General features: G+C 36.8%; 1 protein-coding gene across 1 annotated transcript in view; it reads left to right on the plus strand.

The window, feature by feature from the left end:
• FOCAD (focadhesin) overlaps positions 1 to 27,200 on the plus strand; it is an 86,867-nt gene that overhangs the window by 12,400 nt on the left and 47,267 nt on the right. Inside the window, exons 6-16 of the mRNA XM_064736046.1 lie at positions 628 to 732; positions 6,224 to 6,325; positions 9,053 to 9,257; positions 11,475 to 11,681; positions 12,127 to 12,214; positions 12,880 to 13,082; positions 17,291 to 17,548; positions 22,120 to 22,224; positions 22,626 to 22,727; positions 23,818 to 23,948; positions 25,541 to 25,667. Of these exons, the coding sequence (XP_064592116.1) occupies positions 628 to 732; positions 6,224 to 6,325; positions 9,053 to 9,257; positions 11,475 to 11,681; positions 12,127 to 12,214; positions 12,880 to 13,082; positions 17,291 to 17,548; positions 22,120 to 22,224; positions 22,626 to 22,727; positions 23,818 to 23,948; positions 25,541 to 25,667 (1,633 nt within the window). The remainder of the gene's footprint in view (positions 1 to 627; positions 733 to 6,223; positions 6,326 to 9,052; positions 9,258 to 11,474; positions 11,682 to 12,126; positions 12,215 to 12,879; positions 13,083 to 17,290; positions 17,549 to 22,119; positions 22,225 to 22,625; positions 22,728 to 23,817; positions 23,949 to 25,540; positions 25,668 to 27,200) is intronic.

The following is a 27,200-nucleotide window of genomic DNA, read 5'->3' on the forward strand; positions in this document are numbered from 1 at the left end:
AGTTTTGCCAAACCTCACTGTCTTCTTGTATTGTCAGATTTCAGTTTTTTGAGAGCCAGGTGTCACAACAGCCAGTCATTTTGAAGATTACAAGCACATCTTATAATTGGTCCACTTTTGAAAGAGAGAGAGAAATACAAGCATATTCTATCACTTTTGATCTGGGTCAATACTTTCCAGCACAGAAGAGAGAATATAGTACTTTGCCTTTATCTAAACTATAAAAGTAATAAGCATTTAATGGTGGGGAGATCCGCTATGGGACTCTCTAGATGTTCTACTACCTTATAGAAAAAAGTCTGTCTGCAGGTGGTGACGAGTTTGGTAAAGATTTTATGGTTAAAAGTGCTGTTTGCCTTGTATTCCCATTCTTGTAATATATGGTAGAAGCAACCTGTCAAAAGTTTTAATTGCTGGGTGAGTATTCTCTTTGCTGTTTTGCTCATTATGTGAAAAGAAAATAAAGACACATAAATGCACAACTTGCCCAGAACAAGGTGGGAATATGTTAAGAGGTGTCTTCAAGTAGAACTCAGGTCTCAAGCATCAATTTTGTTCCTTCTCTGATGTACTAATCAATTAATGTAGCTGGATACTTGATGGTAACTCACTTAATTTTGCCAACAGGAATGTGCACGGTTTAGTAAAAACTATTTGCAAGTTAATACAAATTCAAGCTGTTCAGCTCGGAAAAGATGGAGATGAGTCTGTCTGGAGTCTGTATGGAATCAGGTTAGTTTTACATTCTTTATTTAGAAACAATAATAACTTTCTGTCTGATTTCCTGGAAAAAAAAAAAAAAGAAAATTATGTTAATACTGGATTTTGATCTTACTCTTTTTTGCGTAATTTGCTTTGTTCACACTGCACAGGTAAGGAAGTGCAGGCACAGGTTGCCCACAGAGGTTGTGGAATCTGTCCTTAGAGATAACAGAACCTGACTGTATGTGATAATGGGTACCCTTTACTAACTGACTGCTTGAGCATGTGGGTTGGACTGGATGATTTGAGTAGCTCCCTTTCAATCTAAGTGATGATCTGATTTTGTGGTTTTTGGTTGGTTTTTTTTCGGTTGAAAGTTTTAAGGAGTTTTAATATAAGGATAAGATTGCCACCATAAACTCAAAAGGGACAGTGGCAGTGGGGCAATGGTAGGAGGAGGGGGGAGAAAACAAATACTAGTACTTGTTCAAATACTGGATGACTTCTAATATTTCTTTTAATAAGTATTTTATTTTAAAGCTATGAATCACTTGTCACTTGTTTTTCCTGCTTTGTTCTTATTACAAAAGTCAAGTTCCCAAATGTCTTTGCTGTTAAGGTGATTGACATGTAAAAATAAAATACTTAAATATGTAGAGATACTTACCTAAAGCTTCTTGTCAGGCAATATCAGACTTTTGCAGAGGACATCCTAGTGACTTCTTCCATCTCTTGAGAAACCATGAGTCAGTACTGACATTAAAAGCCTCTGTTGTACATTTTCTGGAGAACAGAAAAGCTTGGTAGATGTTATTAATGCTTTTCAAGTCACTTTTTATTAATTAAGAGTTATCATTGTAGGAGGCTGTGGCTATAATGGCTTAAGGATATAAAATTCATTATTTGAGAGACAGGAATCATGTCTTCTATTGAGCAAAATAGAATAGTGAAGAAAGTGAAACAGGCTTTTTGGTGTGCTGGATGTGTTTGCATTCCTGAAATCCTTCATGTGGCTCTATCAGTTCTCTTTACAAAATCCCTACTTGTATAGAGCAGTTTTAAATGAAGGGTAGGTGGTGAAGACAGAATTCTTTTGGAACCATTTTTAAAAGCTTCTGGTAGAAGAAGCTAAGTTAAAGGAACTTAATTCTGGCTTCGTATGAAAAAGAGGGTGGTAGGATGTAAGTGGAATAAAGAAATAGTCTCTGCCCAATAGAGCAAAGAAAAGGTAATACATTTTTTCACACTCACTGAAGGAGAAGTGTTGGGAATTTAGCTGCTAAGGACTGGAAAAGTACAAAAACTGCGGCTAATTCCAAGTCCTGCACCTGCAAGATAACAGTGTCCTTGGGCCTAGCTGTGGTAGGATAACAAACAGTGAAAGAGACATGAGAAAAAAGAGATGTAACCCCTAGGGAATGAGGAAGAGTTGATAGTATAGTTTAACCAATAGATTGCTTGGCTTACAGAATATTCATAAGCTTATTACTCGCTGTATAAGTGTCTGATGCTCTCTTCAATAAACGGAATTTGCTTATCACTCATATTGAGTGTCTGAGTCTCCCCTCACCGACAAATGGCTCGTCCCCGACAAAGGCCCTCATTTTTTCTCTGTGACAGAGAAGTTACTGGTAACATACAGTGAAGGCGAAATTTGGTAATTCAGACTGATATAAAGTAAAATAGTCAAGAACTAAAAACAAGAAGTAGACTTTTATTTAGCCAATAGGGTTTTTGTTTTCCCTTTTGGTTACAGTTAACTTTAATAAAGAGAAATGATTGCTTGACATAGGGTCAGAACCCTGAGATTTTGAAACCTGACTTCTGGCTTTTAGTGTATAAAACAACCTGTCTATTCATTGTAATGTAAAAATTTTTGTAGTTGTGCTCCATGAAATGCCATTAAAACCTGATTTTTTTGTAAGGAATTGAAGAATGTATACAGTAGCTTACCAACAGTAATCTCCCATTACAGTGTTCATATATTATGCTGTCAACTGTGCAAAAGTATTCCATATGGAAATCATCAATGAAAAATCAAAATGCAGCAGTACATTCTCAAGAGGTTTGTTATTGTCACCAGTATTGCAGGGTAATAAATAAATGTGGCTTAGGCCAATGTTAGTTCTGGATAATAGAATTAATTTTATAATACAGCTTCTTGGGATGACACAATATCATGATCAGTTCCTGAAAAGAAATGGAAGAAAATTAATGTATTGTGGATTTGTGCATTTTATTATATAGTGTTTCCCTGGGATGGAGTTAACTTTTTCCAGAGCAGCCATCTGCAGCCACTATAGTGTTGATAACACACCAGTTTTGGCTTCTGCTGAGCAGTGCTATCCCTGCATCCCATTGCCATCCCTCAAAGGGCCAGTAAGTCCCTTTAGAGGAGGCATAGCCAGGATAGCTTATCCAATCTAACAAAAGGGATATTTCATGTTCTATGACACTGTGCTCAGGAGTAAAAGCTAAGAGGAAGGAGCTGGGTGTGGATTTGTTCCTAAGGTGTTTGTCTTCCAAAGCAATTGCTGTGCATACTGAAGCCCAACTGCACAGAAATTGGCTACACATTGCCTGCTGATGGAAAGTAAAGAATATTTTTAAATTTTCCTTGCTTTCTTTACTGGCCTTTGCTTTTTTTGAGTAAACTGCCTATTTTTTTAACCCAGCAAGGGCTCCTGTTAGCATTCTCAGTGCAGGTGGTTTATGATATGTATGCACAAAAAATTGAATATGATTTTTTTCTGAAGGCTATTAGCCTTTTTTTAAATGAACTAGTATTTTATGATATTATTCATGATTCATCATGCATGATTTTACTGTTTTAAAGTTATAGAGAACTGCAACTTTTCTGAATTAAAGATTCAGAGCATGTAGCAAAATGCTTTAAAAACGTATATTTGATGGAATGAAGTGCTGTTCCTGAAAGGACCAGTTTTCAGAAAGGGCCAGGGTCACATCCGCATACACAGGAAGGTGTGTTGGACACATTGTTTCCTCATACAAAAAAAAGAAGTCTGTCACTGAATTTGTCCTTTCAATCAGATTGGAGCTCACTTCTGTTTAGAGATGTAACAAAAAAGTTCAGATGACCTAAAAGTTAAAAATAATGTATGTTTTATTGTTACACCTCACAAAGATTTATCTTAGTTTGCCTGGGCATTTCCATAGTATGAGTGGGTAACCACTATGTTTCCTTGTGTGTTTTGCTTTATTCTTAACCCACTAGCAGTAATTTAGGGTAGTAATGCTGTAATGTCATATAAAGATGCATGTTTTACAGTGCTGTTCTAGCAATTCTTAAGATGATGTTGATAATAAATTGCATCTACACAGCTCAGTTTTCTTTCTGCTAATAGCATTATCAAGTGGAACATTGTTGATTTCTCTTTTTAGTGCTTCATTATTAATCACTGTTTATTGTGGAGCTTAGCTGACTTACTTCATCATCCAGTTCAGTGCAATTCTATTAGTTTCAGAACATACAAGATCTGTAATAAAAGGTTTGCTTTTTTCCCAAAATAGTAAGCCATTTTAATTTGAAACTTGATGTTTCAGATGCTGACTTTAGGAAGGTTCCCCTGGCTTTGATGTCATTGCAGCATGTAAATGATGAATGGAGACATATTCTCTTGATGAAGAAAGGTGGTTAATTTTTAAAATATGACAAAGTTATTGAAATAAGAAACTGCTATAACCCTATATGTCTTTACAAGGCCTGTGTGCTTTCAAGGTCCTGGCATTGCACATGAACAGTGTTTCTAGCTTACTGCCTGATAAGGATCTGGACTATGGTGTCACTGGATTCAGGTGCTAGACAAGCAACAATGTTTTTGGCTCTTGCATGCTGTCATTTTTGGAAAGCTGCAATGAAGCAATAACCTTAGCTTTTCTAGTCTTTGTGCACAGATTGTAAAAGACTCTAACTTCAGTAAAATATTTACAGGATCTAGGAAGGTGGATGTATGAAGAACATTAAGTAAGTTAACACATTTTTGAGAAGTGAATGTGAGAAGTGACAGGCTTCTAGCCCCAAATATGAGGGCCAGACCTGTAATATGCATCGTTTGTGTTCTTAGTAGATGGCATCTTTTTTCTGAACATATTTCAAGTAGTCCATAGCATCAGCCAGCTTTCTGAAAGAAGCTTTGTCTTCAGATTATTTATTTTCCTGAAAAGAAACACGTCTTCAGAAGAAAAATTATTTGATGAGCAGAAGGAGAGCCAGTTTAAAAAAAAAAAACTGTGTTTTTTGCTTTGTTGTAATCACAGAGCAAAGAAAATGAGAGTCATAGGTATGTAAATACTCTTCAACCAGCTTTCATAGTTTGGTGGGCCTTTAATTCAGTTGATGGCTATGTAATTCTTTGCTTATCTTTACATCTAGTCAGTTGCCCATGACTCAAAAAATGTTAACATTGAGAATGTTAAAAAAACATAATAAGGAGCACCTCTTTAAGTTTAGGAATATGTCTGGTAGATGTTTTTTCATAAATAGGCATAACATAACTCTAAAAATTCCTGATTATAGTAGATAAGTATTACCTCTTTAGTTTAGTGAAGGGAAGCCTTAACTAAAGAGTGCATTTCAAATTTGCCAGGTAATGGGAAAAATTCTTTTATGGTGTTCTTTCAGATCTCAGTCACTTCATTTCTAACCGAGTTGGTTCAGTGCTGCTAAAGATGAAGCCCATGTTGTATTGCAGTGGTATTGGATATGAGTGTGTCTCAGTGAATGTTGTCTTCTCTAATAAAAAGACTGTTGGAAATTCTGGCTTTTTGTACCTCAGAAGTTTTTAAAGCAATGGTAGTAAGTGAAATAGCATTGTAAATTGTTCTTAAAAGGCATATCTGACTGTCACTCATGTAGTGTCTGAATCTGAGGCCGGGTCTCTTGAGAGTCCACTTCAAGGGATAACTCTGAAATCATTCACTGCTCTGTAGGCAAAACTCCTTTAAGGTCTTATAGCACAGATTTGTTGGACCTGTGAGCTGGAAAGATGGTTAACCAAACTGAAGGTGGTGGTTTGCAGCAAATTTATGCTGCCTTTCTCTGTTTCAACTTGCAGCATAGAATGGTTTGAGTTGGAAGGGTCCCTAAAGATCACCTAGTTGCAGCACCCCAGTCCCAGACAGAGACACCTTCCACTAGACCGTGTTGCTCAAAGGCTCATCCAGCCTGTTCTTGATGTGTAGGGATGGGGCATCCTGAACTCTGGGCAGTAAGTTACTCTAGTTAAATGACTTTGGTTTTGTTTCTGACAGAGCAGGTTATGTACTTCAGGCTTCCCACCTTCCTAGGTTTTCCTCCACTTGGAGGAAATTTTCATCTGCTTTCAGAAGTTTTGAGAAAATATTTTCTTTTGATAGTGTAGTGATCTTAGCAAAGCTCTTAAAGGGAGTTGGTAAAAGGAAGAGGTTAAATTGGCTATTTTGACAGCCACGCTTATAAGTTTGTTGTTTTGCATACTTGCTTCTGTGTTATAGATAGAAATGTGATTTCTTTGTCTTTCAGGAGCACTCCTCATCCATTAATCACTGTCCTAGAAAACAGACCTGATTGCTGGCCAGTTCTACTACAGCAGATAACTGCATTTTTCCATCAGTGTCCAGAAAGGTAAATGAATGAAAAAATTTAAAAAGCCTAGCAAATGTGGACAGCTGAATTGTATCACTGTAACTGTTTTGTTGAAGGCAAACAAGCTGTAAGAATTCTGTATTTTGTGAAGATACTTGTAAAATGTAATTATACATTTACAATGTATGTATTTATAATTTAATGTATACAATGTATACCTATTTATAATTTATAACTCACAATTTAAGATAGTATAAATAATAATTATTAATTAAATACTGGTATAATCAACGAAAATCAATTTCATATCAAATATGTTGTTAAATTTTGTATGGGTATAGAATAATTGGTGTAAAACTGATAGCGTATTTTAATTTTTTTTTAAAAATCAGCAATTTGGCTTATCAACTTTGTAAAAATTTTGACTGCTTAGTCATAAAAAGTTAATCCAGCTGTAACTCATCTATACAAAATGATGGGATGATGAAGGAAAAGTAAAGATGATTAAATCACCAGAAAGGATGAGGTATTGAAAAACAACGTATCCTTCTGATTAAAAAATATAGGAAAAAAAGTCAGTGAAACAACCTTATTATCAAGCATCATTAAAATGACCAAATGCTCCACAGCCAACAATCTCAGCCTGTTCTTCATGATTACCACTAAGGAGTTTGTCCAATAAAACTTCAGTGTAAGACAATGAATCTGTGGCATTCTCAAAGAGAACTCTTTTATATGATTTTACACCTATATGTATGCTTTTCAGATAAAAGTATCCCTTATTTCCTGCTTTCTGAAAGACTAGTAACAGAGTAATAGAGCAGAGAAATTGGCTTCTCTGTTCTCTTGCTCTTTGTGAAGAAACAAGTTAATTAATCTCTTAAATTTCTGGTGGGCTTAGACTACATGATCAGTAGTAAGACTTTTCAAGCAAAAGTATGTTTTGCTCATTTTAATTGATCACGGTCTTTTTCAAATGTTGTTAATTCTTTCACTCTTTCACTCAGCTGCTAAATCTGGGACTCACATAAAGTCCCCTCAGATGTATAAATGGAGTGAACTGTAGATTTTTTGCTGAGCGGCTTCTTTTGAATTAAAATAGGATTTTTTCTTAGTGAAAAGGAAAATATAGATGTTCTTTTTGGTGCTCTTTGCTCAAGATTTCTGTAGGTAAAGTGCTAGACTGAGAATGTGGAATCACAGAATAATTTAGGTTTGGAAATGCCCTTCAGAACATGGAGTCAAGCCGTTAACCTAATGCTATCAAGTCCCCCACTAAACAGTGTCCCTAAGTGTGATGTAAACAAGCTATGTTAATGTGACCTATTACTGAATTTTTTCTACAGTTTTGCATCAAGACTGAGTGTTGATGCAAAACTGTAGAAGCTTGTTTAAGACAGAGTTTTGATTTCCTGTTGATATACTGGATGGTAGGAAGGCTCTGCAGAGGGATTTCGACAGACTGGATTTATTGGGCTGAGGCCACTGCTATGAGGTTTGACCCCAAATGCTGGGTCCTGCACTGTGGTCACAACAGTTCCATGGAGGGAAGAGCTGAGGGAAGAGTGGCTGGAAAACTGCACAAAGGAAAAGGACCTGAGGGTGCTAGTTGACAGCATGTGAACATGAGCCAGCATGTGCCCACGTGGCCAAGAAGGCCAATGGCATCCTGGCTTGCATCAGAAATAGTGTGGCCAGCAGGTACAGTACTTGGCACTGGTGAGGCTGCACCTCAAACCCTTTGTCCAGTTCTGGGCCCCTCATGACAAGAAGGACATGAAGGTGCTGGAGCAAGTCCAGAGTAGGGCAATGGAGCTGGTGAAGGGTCTGAGCACAGATCTGATGAGGAGCAGCTGGGGGTGTTTAGCGCAGAGGAAAGGAGACTGAGGGGTGATGTTATTGTTCTCTGCCTGAAAGGAGGAGCCAGGTGGGGGTCATCCTGTTCTCCCAAGTAACAAGTGACGGGATGAGAGCAAATAGGCTCAAGTTGCATCAAGGGAGGTTTAGATTGGCTATGAGGAAAAATTTCATCATGGGCTTGTCATGTAGCAGTCTGCTCAGGGAAGTGGTAGAGTCACCACCACTGGAAGTATTCAAATAGACCTGTAAATGTGGCACTTGAAATGGTTTAGCAGTGGGCATGACACTGCTGATTGGACTTGAGCCTAAACAATTCTATGATTCTATATTTGTTACTGTACTGACCATCATCTTCATGTGATTGTTTTAGTAATGTCAAGGACAGCTTGTATTCCTAACATGGTCAAGCCATGTTCTGTTATAATATTTTACTGGGAAGCCATGTTGATCAAAACAGTTCCTGTTTCACTTAATTGTATTAAGACCATTCTGCAAAAACTGATAAGTAAAGGATGACTCCTTTTTACTGAAATTATGTTTTATGTGTTTTAAAAAGATATTTCTCAGAATGGCACATTAGTCTGTTATGACATTCAGCAAGGAAAGTCACTTTCTTGAATTGATGAGGAGAAAAAGAATAAAATCAGCAGTGTTGTAACCTGTAGGTTCATATTGAGTCTTTTAAAAAATTGCATTTTGAGGTATGGTTATGGTATTGGGTTTCACGATAGTACTTAGTTATGGTAAGTCCAAGTTTTTTTGTGAGATTTAGTAATGTCCTTCTCAACACCATTCTGTTAACTGGGTCTTGTGAATTTTTGCAGGTAATGTCACATTCCTTAGCTTTCCTTGTAGTTACACTTTCAGTAGAAAACATTCTTGACAAACTTATTTCTTGAACTGCAGGGCAGAGGGTTCATGTGTTGGCATAATGGCTTTATTTCTGAGATACCTCTATTGTGAACCATCCCAGTTACGCGAATATGCTGAACTGCGAATGGGTTTACTTAAGATCTTAGTGCAACCTCATGGGCCAAAGCACAAAGAAGCACCCTCCATGCTGGAATGTGAGATTCTTCGACTTCTGTGTGATTTGATTCCACACTTGCAGGTACAGCTGTTCCCTGACCCTACCTTTTACAAACAGATATTATCAAAAATAGCAATAGTATTATTATTATTGTTGTCTTTCAAGTGTGCACATATAGCATTCTTTTCCATTTTCTGTAGATGCAATTTGTTGATAATATATAAATCTAACAAACTGTCTCATTCTGCTAGAAGATAAGACTTTGTTCAAATCTGATACACCTGCTAAGATAGGATTTGAAACATGTTTACCGTAATTACTTCTGTTTAGTTGCCTCAGTAAACATACAGTAAACTTAGAAAGACAGTAATGAGAAAATTTTTTTAAATGGCAAGATATTTGTCAAAACCACATAGTTTTAACTTGAAGTGGATAATATTAAAATTAAGCAAACTATATGAGAAGCATGATCTAAGTACTTTTAGATATTCCTTTCTCATTCTTTATAATAGTGATTAGTGGGTCTGAACACAAAATTTAGTTGTTCTGGAATGTGCTGAAGGTTTTGAATGTTTTTTTAAGCTGCACAGTGATACATGATAGGAGCTAGGAGTTTAATCTCACAATCCCCTTTGGTTACAGGCCTGTGATGTTGGTTAAACTTAAAAGCTCTGCTTTTCCTCATGCTTTACCATGATTCCAGTTAAGCATTTTGTACCTATCTTTTCCTTCTTCTTTTGATATTAGGACAAAGCTTCAGATAGATATATTCAGCCAAACATGAGGTGCTTTGTCCTTATTGCTGTGGAGAGAGGGTTCATTAATATGACTAATATAAAGCTAAGTAGGCTTCTTATAAGCATATTTAGTAGCATCTTTCTGCTATGACATTTTCCTAGAAAAGTCTTCTTTGTACTCACAGCTACTTTCCACAATCTTTTGGCAGACATGTAGCTTCCATTATACATGTGTATCTTGGTTCAGGTCTATTCCTTGTGATGATGGGCGAATGCTGACCTTTTCTATTCTCAGAGAGATTTCTGATTTTGTTTCAGTTTTACCCAAGCTTCAGTATAACATTGTGTTTTAAATGTATGACCAAGCTTCAGGCTTGAAAACATTTAGCCATAAAAATGGCACTGAATAAAACTTACAAAATTAGTTATGAATCTTTGTTTCCTTCATACATGTTGGCATTTATTTTTTTAAAACAAGAAATCAGTTGTTTTTTTAAAACAGAAATAATTTTTTCGAACTTGTATTAATACTTGAACATTTTTGTCTTGCCTGAGATGCAACTTCCACAATGGAAGGTACTTCCTTCAGGAAACCTGTTTGATGGACTGTTTTGTAATGTATCAATTCCTTCCTCTTCTTTCTCTGAACCTCAGGTTGTTCTTATGCTTTCATTTTAGCATAGCTTAATTTAATTCTCTGTGTAATATAGATGCTGAATGTTTCCCTGTCATTTTGTCTGACAATGTCAACCAAGCTGTTAGAAGTACAGCTCTTCACTTGTAGACTTTTCTGCTGATCAATTCAATGAGACTTCTGCTTAGAGCAGATTATTTATAGAAAAAAAAGGAATAAAAATCAGGGTGTGATGCTTAATGCTAGCTCCAGAGTTTGGATTGGAACAGTGCATTTGTCTGGAAGCAGAGTTTTCAAGAACAGAAAACACTGTCATCCAATATATGGGGACTTTCTGGGGACAATCTGCTTCTTGAAACCTCTTTAGCAAGCATTTAGATATGGAGATACTGCTTCTGGGTATCACACTTCAGCTTTTAGTTTTTGTGGTAGTTAGATTGAGTGGTGTTCTAGAATTGAGACGCCACTGCCTTTCTCTTTTGAGACAAATGGTAAAATCATGTTTATTTTGTAAAGGAAGTATTGTAGAGCCAGATGTTTCTGTTATAAGAATGTTTACTTGCTTAATGAAATCCCCACTCACTTTTTTTGTGCTATTGTAGAAGCCCAAATAGCTGAGTTAATTGCTGTTGCTTTTGAGTAAAAAGGGATTTTTCTCATCAGCTACCAAGAAATATTTTAATTCTTTCACGTGTTTCTCATTTTACTTCAACATATCAAACAGCAGTTCATAAGTTGTTTTTTTCAGGGAAGTTGAATAAGGGATTCCTGGCATTAGTTTGTAAGATGTTTCTTCAAAGATTTGGTACTATGCAATAGAAACATAGCAGAACTAATAAAACTAATTCTAAGTTCTGCATAGACAGGGAAGGGCACCTAAATCATCATGTGTTTTGCCTTTTTTTTGTTTTAACCCCTTTTCTGCAGCTTAAAGACTTACTGCAAGTTACAGAAGCCTTGTTTTTCCTGCAAGAGCTGTTCCTCAGCCTACTACGCTATCCTTCGTTTTGGGAAGTTCAGTTAACGCAGCTTAGTCTGCAGCTGTTATGCTTCTGTGAAGTGTGTTTAAATGTGACAGGAGAATGCTCATCTTTGATCTCCCTAATAGAGGACAACTTTGAGCTCCTAAAAGAGGTAAGAGTATATGGTAAAAATGTAAAATAGTTCTACTAAATTTAAAGATTGTCATGTTTAAGGCAGCAGAGACATTGATACATGGCATTCACCTGACAGTGACCAGTGTTGATTTCAAAAGTTTCTCATTTTTTTTCCCTTTTTCAGAAGGTAAAAATTGGTTCTGTGTATATCAATTCTTTATATATTAATATTTTAGTACAAAAATTTGTTTAAAGTGAGTTTCAACAGTTTGGACAAAGTAGCTGAATGTTCTAATTACTTAGTTAAAATGCTATTTCTGCACGGCTATATTCTTCATTGCTCTGTCACTGCATGTGCACTTACCATGATTCATGAAGATAATCTTACAAAGTTTTGGTAGTTTCCAAAACTAGTAGTTTGTTCTGTTTACTGTCACTGAGAAACAGAAGAGACTTGGAACTTTTTTCTTTTTTCCTCATAGGTATTTCCAGTGGACCAGTATATAGTTGGGCTAGCACTTCTACTTCTGCAAACTCCAGAAAGTCAGCAAAAGTCAGTCTTGAGTCTAGGTAAAGCTCATCTTGTGAAAGAGGAATCCACACTCTTAAAACTGTGTCTTTGCTTCTTCATATTTATGAAATAAGCACAGCATTCCCCTGGAATTGGATTGGGTGGTAAAATTGGGCTTTCTTTATAAGCGGAATTTTTCCTGAATTTAAAAAGTAATGGCAGTAAAAATAATTTTTCCTACTACACTGACTTATTCCATTGATGTTAATGTATTTTAAGCTCCCTGCTGTCTTGGTGCTTATTGGTTTCATTTTTGAGCCAACAGGATATTCTTAGCTGATGCTCATGCATCCTGAGTGGTTTCTTATTACAGGTATTGAGAGCAGGCATGACGATCATGGCAATGTTTGGCCGTGCTTTTGACTTAGCAGTTTTGATTAGTGTGGTTATTCCAGTAAAAACAAAGGTCTGTGCTACATTTAATTTCTGTATTTTTTGCTGCCATCAGGTACTTTGCTATAAACAACAGAAATATTTGTGTCTCTAAATGAAAAATGGCAAAAAAATCTTTTACTCTTTATATACATATACACTAAATCTGGGGACCTTTACTTTGCTCAAATGGAGTGTTTCCTAGAAGTGCCTCTGTCATGCCTAAAGGTACCAATCTTCTTTCCTTTTTTTCTTCCTTGACCTTTGTTTTTCCTCATTTTCTCTTAAACAGCCTATAAGCTGCTTTCATGTTCAGAAACTCAGGACATCTCAACCACAGCCCTTACTTTGGTGATGCCTGTGCTACAGATCTTATCTTCTACAACAGTTGGAGATTGCATATCAGGGGATGTTTCTGGAGCTACCAGGCAGCAGCTAGCTGTCAAACTGTTGGGAATATTAAAGGAGGAAGGTGTGAAGGATAAACAGGAATTGGTAAATTGATAAAGTTTCTTTCCTTTTTGGGGGGCAGGTAGGGGAAGCATTTAACATTTTTTCTGCGCAAAGCCTAGCTGCTTGGGAAAGACGCTGCGTGTGTGAATTTCTTTGCGTGATACATTCTATGGGAATGTTTGAAAATATGTATAGTCCATACAACTAGAGCAGTGGTGAAGTGAAAGTTTGTTTCTTTTCTGGATATTGGTTTTATTTAGCAAATGAGATTTTTTTACTTTAAGAGACCATATAGATTTAAGAATTCACCTCTATTACTAAGCAAGTAACTGTATTTAGCAGAAACCAAGGTTACTTATATTTACTCTGTTTCTTTCGGACTTGTTTATTCTCTGCATCTCTTTTTTCCTTACTGTTGTGTGTGGCTATTATGTACTGTTCTTTCTACCTTGGCTGAAGAGAGTTACATAGCACCTAAGTGCCAATGAACAAATTTTGTCTCATTAACCTTAATGTTTTTATATGTTCTCTTGGGGGTTTTTGGGTTTTAGTTATTAACTTATGTCCCACTTCTCTGACATCTATTTGTTTATCTGCACTGTTCCAAGAACAGGTGACAGCAAATCTCTTTGATCAACATGTGTCTAGCAGTGGGGTAGCTAAGCTCCCTTACTGCTTTTACAACCCTGTGTAAGACATGTAGTCTAGCCTTTCATAGGAAATGGAGCCCAGATGAGGTTATCTAGTGTCCTATCCAATCACATGTTGAAAACATCCAGTGATGGGAGCTATGATGGAGACTATACCATGTCCCTGGGGAGGTTGTTCCAGTGAATGATTGTTTTCACTATCAAAAATGTCTTGCTTGTAATGTTGTCCCTCACCTTCTCCCAGGTATCTCCCAATGTATCCATTGCCCTTTGTATTCTCCAAGTGGCTCTTTGTGAAGGGAGAGCTTTTGTCCTCTTAGTAACTGCCCTTCAAGTACTGGAAAATAATAACATCTCCCCTTGAGCCTTCACTTCTGCAGGGTGAAAAGACCTGAAAGCACTCCTTTGACCCATCTTCAGTCCACCCACATCTGTTTTAGAACTATGGGGGCCAGAACTGGGCACACTGCTCCATGTGCAGTCTGACAAGCGCTGGTGAAGTGGGATGGTCACATCCCTCTCTGTGAGCAGTGCCCCATGGATGCATCTCAGGATCCACTTTGCCTCAGTAGCTGCAGCAGTCACTGCTGACCTGGTGTCTGCGTGTTGTCCGCTGGGAGCCCCGGGCTCCTCTTGGCAAGGCTGTCCCACAGCTCACGGGACCCGGCCTGGCTGGGCTCTTGGGTTTGGGGCTCCCAGGTGCAGGGCTCTGCACTTCCTTGGTTGAACTTCACACAGTTCCTGTGGCCCCATCTTCCAGCCTGTTCATATCTCTGTAAGGTGACTCTCCCTGCTGATGAGTCCCCCTCAACACCCAGTTTAGTGACACAGCAAACATGGTGAGGGTGCTTTTGGTCCCATCATCCAGATCATTCATGGAGATGTTACAACTTGGAGCCCGGTACTGATCCTTAGGGGGCCCCCCTTGGGACAGGCTGCCAGCCTCAGAAAAGCACATTGATGAGGAGAAAAGGAGGTACTGAAAACCAGCATTATCAGTAACTTTTTTCCTGTCCTGTCTAGTAATTGGCTTATGTCTTCCCAGGCTTCTACTTAACTGCTTATGTATCTGATCAGCCATTTCTTCTTTTTGATAGCTCTGATTTATTCCAGTTCCAGCTGAATCCTGACCTTCACGTATGCTGCTGTGAAAATCCTAGCAAGGATCTTGTAGTCCCCAGTGGCTATTTGACCACCTTTCCATTGGGGGTGTGCTTCTTTTTTTTGCTTTTAACAGCACTCAGAAGTTAAATGTCCTTTAATGGCTTTTTTTTTTCCTTTTGCATTGATGGTAGTGGGGAATATTTCTACCTTTCATGACATGATTTTGAAAGTTAGGATGGGGCTAGGCTTTCATGTATGCTTTGCCATTGAGGGATTTTATTTATGTATATATGTGTGTGTATGTGTGTATATATACACACAGAGCCCCCTATATATATTTATGCTGATAGACTGTAATTTTGTACTTAACTAGCTTGACTAGAGTGCAGCAATAAAATAAAATTGTGATCATAACCTCCCAATAAAGGGAGAAGAGAGTGAGTACAATTACATAGCGAAACCTTTTGGAAATGTAATGTGGAATGGCAAATATCAATATAATATTTCAGGCTCTACCAATTTTAGCAGTTTTTCTCAGGCACTTAAAATATATTAAAAAAAAAGAGAACATCACTACCACAAACACAGAAAAAGCCCCACGAACAAACAGCACCCTCTCAAAGAGAACTCCAAGCAGCAGAAAACCTTTCATAGGGTTCTGCTTTTGATTTCAAGACATGTTATCGTCTACAAGCAGGCAACTAAACAGTGCATCTTATGTATCCTGGAACTCTTACCAGACCTCTGTATGTCCTTGGATAAAGTTTAAATACCTTTTTAAATAATGGAAGTATCACAGCTGTACCCAGAAGACATTTTTGTCTCCAAGTGATCTTTCCAGCCAGAGGAGATAGCACTTCAGATTGCTGATTTTTCACATACAATAGTTGTAATGTGTAAGTAATGGAATAAGCTAATTTTAATGTCATTTTTAAGAAGTAATCCTCCCTTCCATTTTTCTACATTCTACTTTCCTATTAGCCAAAATAAATTTACATTGAATCAAACAGTGTGATTAAAATGAAATTCTGCACTTTTAATTAGAACAGCTTTTACCGCTCAGAGTCTTTTTTTTCCCCCTGGTTATTTAAAGCTGAGTGGACACATGCCTTTTGTATGCTGAATTCTGCTTTCAATGTTCATTTGGAGATCTCTTCTCCAATGCTTTCTTCACCTCATCCTTATATAAATGTTCTTCACCTGATTACTGCTGGCTAACTACTTTCTTGATAATGTAAAGATATTTTCTAAGGAAGCAAATAATTAGTGAGAAAGAGATGTCATGTCTTGTATCAAGCTTTCCTGTTTAATGAAAAATTTTGAACTTTATTTTACAGGAGTTTTAAAATATATATACCCTTATATAAAGATCCAACTTAATTCCTCCTTTGCATTTTACAACTTTCCTGCTGCTAAAGGGTATCTGCCATGAATGCAACTCTTATTCAAAGGCTGTATTTCGGTTAGAAGAAATCTATGGAGGAGTGGGGGAAAATGTTGGAAAATCCTTTTAACTTCAGCACAATAGTATATTATCCTTATATTCCTGGTTAATGCCTAGTTTTGTACCCTACATTTCTTAGTACAAATGCCAGAAGTTAGTGTGGCCCTGTCTTAACTCCCTATGAGTGTGATTAAGTTCTGCTAATACTTCCTTCTTTATTTGCGTATTTACTGGTTGATATATTAGCTTTGAGAGCAAGGGTTGTGTGTCAGACCAAAGAATGATGAGAGAAATATATAATGACTTGATGACATATTTGACGTGCTCTCAAGGAGACAAGATTCACCAGAAGATAGGAACCATGTCCAAACAAGTCCATGGAAATAGTTAATGTATAGATGTATTCAAATATGGAATGTATATGTATTTGTTTCAGAAATATAACCCAGTCTGTTAGGTTACTGAGCATGAATGCTTTGAGGAGAATTCCCTATGCCTCCAGGAATAAGCTGACATTGAAGTAATATCAGCTTTCTAACCTAACAAATTGGATTGAGAGTTTACTTCCCTGTTTTCAGTGACACAACTGTAGAGTGTTTTGTTCTGAGAAGCAAAGCACTTCTTAAACAAAAAATGTAGAGTCAGGTTAACTTAAACCTGTGGTATTAAGTACTATTACGAGTTAAGACAGTTTTTAAAAATAATATAGATGATAGTTAAAATTCTGGGATTATCCCATCATTGCTAAAAATGTAAGTTTTAACATACTTGAGAATGACAATGCCCATTTTAGTGGGCAAGTAGCACTGCAGTTACCATCAAGAATAGGAATTATGGATGTCAGATAAAATGGGGACTTCTGAGCAGGGAATTATTAACCCATTGAAACATCTTAAATGAAAGAATTCCTATAAAAGATTTTGAAAAAATCTATCACAGTGTATTATTTATATTTATTGCATTGCGACCATAATAAATGTTTTGGATGTTACGATTGTTCTTTCTTGGTATCTTATTTGTTTGTCACTTTGATTTGTTTCACTTGTTCTCAGGTGCCCTGCAAACTCCTATGCCCCATAACCAGCTCTTACAGTTCATTGTATACAACCTGGAAGATCATGGAGCTCATGAAAGAGAAGTCTGCAGTTACTAAGTGGCTATCTTCAGTGAAGTCACTACTACCTTTTAGCACTCAAATACCTGCCCATGTTTTTCTTTTGTTGGCTTATCTATTGATCCAAGAAAATGGAGACAGTCTTCACAGTGTACTCCAGGCTACAACAGAAATAGCCAAGGCTGATTGTTCTCAGGTAAAGATCTATTTTTAGTGGTTTGGGATTTTTTTCAGGAGTTGGGTTGGATTTTGCAGACTGAGAGGAGCAAGTCTGCCGCAGCTTCATGATGCTAGGCCCAGCAAGTGGCAAGGCTGCATCCCCAGGAGGTACAGTGTGGATCTCTCCAGCAACAGTGCATAGATGGGCCGGTGTGTTGAGAACATGCCTTCTGGATCCCAGTCTCACCAGCTGTTGGCATCTCAACACTGCAGTTGCTGATGGAGACTGCCCCTCATCCTGCAGAGATGTGCGCACACCTATACTCTCAGCTTGCTCTCCTTTGTGTGTCACTTAGAGCAAAATATGTATTATGTCTCTGTTTTGGAGTATTTTGTGGTTGTTTAGACTTAGGAAGAAGACTGGCTTATTTGTTGATATTATCCAGGAAGCATGAAAATACAATATAAGGAAGCTGAAAAGGGGCTACCAATAATTTCTAACTTCTGATCACCTTATGAATTATTCTCTATGTTTTTTATGGTTACTGGAAGACTGCCAAGTTCCTTGTGACACCTTTATTCTTGCTTTTTAGAAATATGTGCATAGTCTTTGTCTGCTTCAGTACTGAATTCAAGCTAGAATTATACAGAATGCTTAAATTTACCTCCATAATCTGGAAAGATGAAGGGGGTTATATGGAAACAGCAGAGTAATGCAGAGGGAATTGTACAGAAACAACCATAACTTACCTGTAAAATAGGCAAGAGAGAAGTGTTGATTCACCTCTAATTTATGTCATAAAGACAGGCTTTATTTTCTTTGGGGTTTTAAAAATTGCTTTCTTCAAAGGGTTTGCATGTCCTACAGCACATAAATTTTTTAAAAGTTACAATTTTGACTGTATTATTTAAATACATGTTGGAAATCTGGTAGCATAAAATTCTTATCTCCAGGAAAAACAAAATCCTTTAAGAAGCAGACAGGTTAGAAGTAGAATGAATTTGCCAGAAAATAACACCTTTTGCCTCCTACAAGCTATTTAGACCTCTTGTTGAGAGGAGGGGTGAAGAGCTAATCAATGAAAAGGGAAAGAATGTAAAATTTAGAGGTAATGAAAAGTGTGATCTGACTATGACAATGTGATCCTAAGCCAGGACTCAGAAATGAGTCTTCCAAATACATTTCCTTATGTAACTGAGACAGTTTTTTGAGGGAAGACACTGAACACTAAGCTCAAGTAAACTTAATTGATGCTTTGTTGGCCTACTTTATTTTTTTCAAAGTAGTTGTTAAAACTTCAGTTTTTCACTTAGAAAGCACCTAACTGTGCTCAAAGGTCAGGAGTAAGCAAAATGAATTGCACTTCTATGTAAAAGCAAAGCTGAACTTATGTATAACCACCTGGGTATCTCTTCTTTAACTTAGTTTTTTCTTGAAAATGTTTCTGTAAGTCAGGTTTCAAAATTATTAGAAGCGGTATGCTTCTCAACTCAACTACGAATAGTTTGACATGTCCACTAAATAGTTTTGACCAGGGATCCAGGTCCCAGTCCTTGTAAATTAATTATTCTCTAGGAAAAAGGTAGGTATGACGTACATCTACCCTGTTGTGGGAACCTTTCTTTGTCTTCTGATCCAAGCTGCTGCCAGTAAGGCAGGTTTCTTCTTGTGCCTAGCTAGCTGTATATAAATTATCTCCAGATGCTCTGGCAGTGGATTTTGGTTTTTGTGGTCTATATCTAACCTGTTTGTTGCATTGGGTCTTTGAGTGGAATGATGAATCAGTGGCATATTATAGGAAAGGGAGGAATAATGCTTTGTTTATTAACTATTTTATATAGTTGCCCAAAATGCAGTTTAACAGTCATACAAGAAAATAAGTAACTTGCGGAAAAAATACCACTGAAGTAATATGGGACCTGAGCAGAATGGCCTGAAGCCTGACTGTAGGGAATGACTGTTGTGAATTTAATTGGATTGATCTAAAATAGTTCAATTGACTTTAAATGAACAGGTTTAGAGACAAAGCAAAGAGCTAGTCAGCAGAATTACAGAAGCTTTAAACAGATACAGGGAGAGTGATTTAACTTTAAGCTATTAATTTTTAGCATTATGTGAGTGGGGTTTTCTGCATTGTTTATTCTTATTTTAAGCCAGAGGTTTTGTTCACCAATACAGTAAGTAAGATTAATGGACAAATTCTGTTGAGCTAACTATTGTGGTCAGACTACCTTAGAATGTTTCTTAGAATTAAGAAACATTCCCTAGAATTAAGGACCTTCATGAAAAAGTCCTCCCTGGAAGGACTTGTGTAAGGACTGGGAAGTATGGCTTGTGTCCAAAGGCAATGAGAAGATGAAGTTCAGACTTCATAATATGTTTTGTTTCCCTAGCAATCAGCAGAAGTCCTTGTGAATTAGAAACTACTGCAAAAATGCAGAACTCAATCTGATTTGTTGATACTTTCTTACTGGCTCACATTTTGTCAGCTGATAAGGTGTGTAGATGGAGAGCTTTTAGTTTTTTAAACTACTGTGGGCTTTAAAATACTTTTCTGCAAAATATGTAAGGTACTTGGGTATCTTTGTAGTAGTATCGCATAAAGCAATCAGTATAACTGGTAATATAGCAGATGTTCTGCTGAATACTATTTGAAAATTTGGTATGGGAAAAATAGTGTGCTTCTTTGGGATGATGTTTCTGTTCCTTGTCCTCAGTTAAGTGCAACCAAGAACACCATTATCTCCAGTTAGCAACATTTAATGCATTTCTAGCTTTTAAATTATGTATTTTACTCCAAAAGATTTTAATGCTTTGAAACTTGAAGTTACTGTCTGGCTCATTTGAACTTGGCATCACCTGGCATCTGTCTTATATTCAAGGAAACTTTTTGTCTACCTGTACTATTTGGTTTCTGTGCAACCTTCCCATTACCTAAGGCTTGGTTTAACCAAAACAGGTTCTTGCTGGAAGAATGTTGAGCCTTTGGCACTCAAGTCTTATTTTGAGTTCTCTTTAATCAGGAACTATTTAGTTTTCTTCATGTATACCTACAGACTTAATTTTCTCTCAGGCAGTGCTGTTGTCTCTTTAGCATGAGTAAAGCAGGGAAATACAACAGCAGAGACTAACTTAAACAAATCATTACAGTTAGGGAGTGCAAAGAAAAGGTTGGGTAGCAAATTAAATATCATCTTTTGAGTGCAGGTTTCACTTTTCTGTGTTTCAGTGTTAATGCAGACATTAACATTTAATCTTATTGCTGAATTTTACCTGGGACCAGACCAATTCTGCCATATGCTGGAGAAGTGGTATAACTTACTTCCCTCATGCCCATTCCTGTTTTAAAGAATATAATGCCATCAGCGTTTTCAACACTATTCTGTTGTCAAATCATCGCTGACAAGGTACTGTGAAGAAATTTGGTTCTAGCCTAGCCAAAATCAGGACAAAACAGAAGCTGTAAAACTGCTCAACTTTTCTTAAATCCAAAAATTTGAAAGAAAAGGAAAGGAGGTTGCCACTGGGAAGATGCATTCAGTTTGGGTGTGAAAATCTGTTCAAATGAATACCACCCTAAATTCTCAGCCTCATTTAATTGATTGTGCTTTGAAATATTTTTTTAAAACCAGTCCTTTTTCTAGGCAGGTCATTGGATGATGATTGATTCTATAGAAGGTAGACAACAATTTTGACAAATAGAAAAAGAGGAAGACTAGTCAATTCCACAAAAATCTGGATTTTTTTGTTTGTTTGTTCTGTTTATGAAGGGATTTATTCTATTTAAGAATGTCAAATCCTATTTGGAAAATGGAAAAAACTAAAGCATTATAGTTTATTCACTAGGTGGTAAATACAGATTCCAGAACGTATTTTAAGCCTGTGGAAGCACCAGTTCACCATTGCTGAACTGTAAAGATAATGATGACTTGTAGAACAGTTTTTTTTTTTGGTCTCTGACTTGGAACCAGAATAGAGCCATGTATGCAAAATCCCAGAGCACTTGAATTATTAATTATTATTCTTCCTGTGGACTGAGAGAGATCTTTTTGCAGTGAAAAATGTTATCATCTGCTCATGTAAAAATGCATGTTGAAACAAATGTTGTAGCAGAATTTTCCGTTGCTTTTTAACCAGTATCTGTATAAACCACTCATATGTATATATATATAAAATATATAAATAGCATATATATTTGTGTGTTTCTGTATGTTTGTGTTTTAAGTAATCATAAAAAATGGCATCATGAGTAGATGTAATTTAAGATTAAATTTAATCACACAGTGATAAGAAGATGCACAAGAAAACAACTGTAGCACCTGCTTGTGTGAAAATACAGAAAATCTGATTTAAAAGGGAATGGAGATATGTGAGTCTCCTTTATTGTAACTTCTGCAGCAGCTCTCTGGAAGTTTTGTACCATATAGTAAGAATACAATAAATTATATTGTATTATGTAACAGGCTTCTCATATATGCATGCAGAAAAAAAATACATAAAAGTTACGATTTTCTAATATGTTGGGACAAGTTCATTGTCTTTTCTAAGGCGTCATGTTGGCAAATTTGGCAAATTTCAATTTATTTCCAAAATTTGTTCTATTTTAGGTCCCAAATCTGATCCCTGTTCTGATATTTAAATTGGGAAGACCTTTGGAGCCTGCACTTTACAGGGAGATATTGTATACTTTGCCTACACTTGGTGTACATAAGGTCAGAATGAAAGATTTTTAGTAAAATGAAAACTGAATCAATAAAATGTCATTAATTTATAAAAACTATTTAAACTGAGCAGTGTATATCTTGCTTAACTTATTTTTAAGCTTTTGTATGACTTTGTTGTATTTTGGATGGGATATGATAATTGTTTTAAAGTTAAACATACATTACACTTTACTGTCTACACCATATGATCATTATATATGTCATGAGAGGATGCTCTTGGACTTGTTATTTGCTAAAGGTTTTTGGAAAATGGCTTTCAGTCTATTTCTGATACTGCATTTAGATGTTTTTTCCTGATTGTACTTGATTGTAAAATAATGATTTGTACATTACTCTTTGTCCTTGGACATATAAAATAACAAAAACACTTGGTTAAAAATTTCTTTCAGGTTTGTGTAGCTCAGATTCTACGTGCCATACACATGCTGGGGAGCACAGCTAAGCTCAGAGCAATTGCCTCACGGCTGATGACATCATTATGGGAAAGACAGGTTAGAAACTTCTTGTAGTGTCACTATAATAAGTTCAGTTGAAAAACTTTATTACCATTAACCAACGAAGAAAATAATTGTGGAACATTGCTTCTACTAGTATGTCGCTATCAGCACTATGAAGTAAATGGTGTTAATGGTGTCTACAGTGATCTTCTAGTAGAATATTTAAATACTGTGTCTTTCATGGAACTTTATTTTCATTTCATGACATCTCAAACTGCGATTAGAAAAAAAAATTGTTTGAAGGATGACTTTCTGCTTTTCATTATATGCAGTAAGAATAAGGTCTTAGTGTTGTGGTTTAACCCTAGCCAGCAGCCAAGTACCACACAGCCACTCACTCACACCCCCACCCACCAGTAAGATTGGGGAGAAATATCAGAAGGTGAAAGAAAGAAAACTGTTGGTTGAGATAGACAGATTAATAGAGAAAACAAAAGCTGTGCAAACAAGTAAAACGGAACAAGGAGTTCACTGCTTTGCATGGGCAGACAGGTGTTCAGCCGTCTCCAGGAGAGAGATCATGTGTAATGGTGGCTTGGGAAGACAAATGTCATCAATCCAAATATCTCCCCCTTCCTCCTTCTTCTCTCCACTTTATATCCTGAGCATGATCTCATATGGTCTGGAATATCCCTCTGTTCAGTTTGCGTCACCCATCCTGTCTGTGTCTCCTCCCAACCTCGCTAGCATCCAACTTCCTTCCCAGCATGAAAAGCAGAAAAGGCCTTGGCTGTGTGTAAGCCCTGCTCAACAATAGCGAAAACATCTCTGTATTATCACCACTGTGTTCAACACAAATCCAAAACACAGCCCTATACCAGCCATTGCAAAGAGAATTAACTCTATCTCAGACAAAATCAGCACAATATTTTGCTTCTGATTTTTTTGAAGATGCAATAGAGACCTGGTCTACAAAAGCCAGTTTGATCTCAATGAAGCATTAGAGATGAATAGTGGAAAAGAGCAAAATATGGTATGCAATAATAAAAATCAAAGTGGTATGCAGAAGTCCTTTAGAAGTGCTACCAATTGAAAATGCGGTCGCACTTTTAAAGGTGTGATGATCATTTGAAATCTTTTCTAGGATCGAATTTATCCAGAACTGCAGAAGTTCTTGGCAATGTCTGATATGTCCTCTGTATCTGTTGACAAAGATGCGCAATGGGAAAAGCTGATTGCTAAAGCTGCTTGTGTAAGAGATATATGTAGGCTGAGGTAAGTGCAAGTGTTACCTATCTTATATCTTTTTAAGGGAAAGAGTTGTTTTCAGAAAAGCTACATCATTATTTTTTCTTACTCTGTTACATTATTTGTGAGTAATATTTCTCAAGTTGAGGTACTGACTCAGGCATTGCTAATCTGAGCAGCTACTAAGTTTGGGGTTTTCTATTATGACTAATAGAATGCACACAAAATACTGTTAAAATTAAATGATCTTTATCTGGAAGATGCATCTTATACTAGGTAGACACTTCAGGCGTAACACTTCCAGATTAGAAAAAGGGATAAATGACAAGCAGAAGAAAGAACTAGTTGTCTCTTTTGATCTATTCAAAGAAAGATAAAATTTTTTTTCTGAAAACCATATTTTGTCACATGTACATTTTTGGTCTTTATTCAGGTATAGTACCACAGAACACTGTTGTGCAGGTCTAACTGGATACTACATTGAATCTTTCCAGCTCTAACAATCCATGAATATCAGTACTTGATAATAATTTAGAGTTCCTGTAAAGAGTATTTTTAAATGCGTTAGTATTTACTGCCTGGTTTTATGTGCACCATATCATCTTTTTTGTTTGTCACCTGTCTTGAGTTCCAGTTTTTGCTTTCTTGAAGGTCAGCTACTAACAGTTGAGCAAATTCAAATAACTTTTAAGTATCAACTAAAAACAAGTTCCTAAAGAAAATACCTTTTCCTTTACCTCTTCAACCTTCTTCCATTTTGCCAGACAGTGTTTTTCAATAAGTTTTTTTAAAGTGAAAAGAGAGAAATTCCTTTTTTTAAAGTGAAAAAGAGAAATCTCAATGTACCCATAGAATTCTTTTTGCCAGTTAAGTGGTATAGCTGGAGTTCAGGTGTATGCACTTTCTTTATGCATTTAGAAATTATTTTGAAGAAAGTGTGAACAAATAGACAAGTCACAATTTACCATGCATATAAATCACCCACCAGATACCATTTACCATAATCTCTTACAGAGGTAGTATGAGGAACTGTTGGACACCTTGCCACCCGCAACCCAATAAAACTGAATGGATAGTTAAAAGACTGGAAAGCTAAAGCAGCCCATACAGTCACTGAGGGAAAGACAATTGGCATTGCAGCAGGAAAAAAAAAAAAAAAAAAAAAAAAAAGAAAAGGGAAAACATAGCTATCTGATGTAAAAAGGATATTTGGTGCCAGAATCTCCACCAATACACAGTAGGGACTACTTGCAGGAGACTGCAACAAAGAAGCATAAAATAGTGCATTTGGACTTTCATTCTCTGTCCCTTCTTGAATGACATAATCTTTTACTGAACAGAGCATACTTAGACAAAACCTTCTACAACTTAATCACTCAGTGATCTTTTATTTGGAACTTGATGGCTGCTGATTTAATTCGCCATGTCACTCAGCCTTTAGAGCACTCTGTCGTATCCTCCTTGTATGGTTTTTTTTGTGTGTGTGTGTGAATTCCCAGTTCTAGGCAGTTTTTGTTGTCGCTTTAATAAAACCAGCAATTAATAAATTTTTGTGCATAAATTATAACTTGTATGTATGTTTGAATATTGCCTTCTATGTTCTTTTTTTTTTCCTTTAGACCATACCAGCATGGAGCAGACATGTTGGCTGCAATTTCCCAGGTATTAAATGAATGCACAAAACCTGATCAAGCTTCACCTGCTGCCATAGTATTACAGGGTCTACGGGCGCTTTGTGAGGCTGAGGTAAGATTAAATTGGCTTTTCCGTGTGTTTTGAGTTTTCCTTATGGTCCATGAACTTTTTTCCCGGTTGGTTCTTTTTTAAGAGTGCATTGAGTTGCTGCAGAATTTCTTTTTCTTCTGACAAATTTAATTCCTGTCTTCCAACATAAGTTAATAGTTCCTGGGAAATTGTACCATGACTTCCTACCACAGCAGATCAGCCCTTCAGTGCATGAGCTGAAATTTTAAATCAGCTTTGCAGATCATTCCGTGCATCTTTCCTTGACATTTGAAAAAGAAGTCTGTTTGGTACATAATTTTGATTGGCTGAAAGGCACTTAAATAATGTAATTTTTGTATCTTCTTACTGGCCTGTCCTGCTGTGTCTTGTTCATAGAGTGTACCAGATAGGCAGTGAAATCACTAGCAGCTGGGAGGTTTGCCATAATGTGTTCATTGCTTACTGATGAAGAGGGCAAATAAGCTTTGGGATAAGCTGCCCAGAGAGATTGTGCTGTGTCCTTCCCTGGAGATTTTCCCATTCCTTTTGGACACAACCCTAAGCAACTGGATCTGATCTCAAAGCAGTAACCCTGCTTTGAGCAGGAGGCTGAGCTGGAAATATCCTGAGGTCTCTTTGAACCGAAATAGAGATGCTGCGATATCTCTAAACTACGATATCTCTAAGCTAGGAGACAAGGCTCTTTGTTTCCACATCCCATATGGTGATGTCCTGGTATTGTGATGCAGGCAAGACATGCTGTGAATCTGCTACTGACAAACTGTACTATACAGGCCGTCAGAGTAGTGAGCTAATTATATCCTGCAGGAATATTTGATTACCCATTCTCTGCCAAACAATTTTATGTTTGTCCACTACTACACTTCCACTGAAGTGTTTACTGCAGTAATGCCAGCCATTGCCACATTATTTGAAATCACTGAGCAGTTTAAGAACAATATAGCAAATCATCCATAGATATTTGTATTCAGTATAATTAAAAATCGTCATACAATGGCTGCTAAGAAACAATTTATTTAGGGTAATTTTTTGTTTGCCTTTGGTGTGAAGTTTGGCTCTTCTTAAGGTCACATAGATTCTTTGAATGCTGGCCTTGGTATTGAATGGTGTTTTCCCAGGCTGGATTATATTTAGACTTTGTCTTGCAAAAAAGTAGGGTTAGATATATGATAAATTTCTCATCCTACTATAATAGCCTCATTTGAGAACAGATGTATATTGTACCACTGTTGAGGACTGGAAGGCTAAGGCTGCTCAAGATGGAAAAAAGAAAGGAAGGAGGGATGGATAGACTTTGTGGATGTTACCAGTTTTTTCTGTCCAAATTCTATTCGCCTTATTTCCCCAACTACAGTGTAATGTTCTGGGAGACCTAATCTACCACCTAGCTATTCTGAAACTTTAACAGGGAACTCTCTTGTGGTTTGGCAAGCTGGGTAACCATTTGGGTTAAGTAATTTAATCTGTCTCTTATTTATTGTTTAGACTGTAGTGTGCAGTGCAGAAAGGATGTAATCGTAGACATTGGTTTTG

The sequence above is a fragment of the Zonotrichia leucophrys genome, chromosome Z (genome assembly GCF_028769735.1).
Source record: "Zonotrichia leucophrys gambelii isolate GWCS_2022_RI chromosome Z, RI_Zleu_2.0, whole genome shotgun sequence".
NCBI lineage: Eukaryota > Metazoa > Chordata > Aves > Passeriformes > Passerellidae > Zonotrichia > Zonotrichia leucophrys.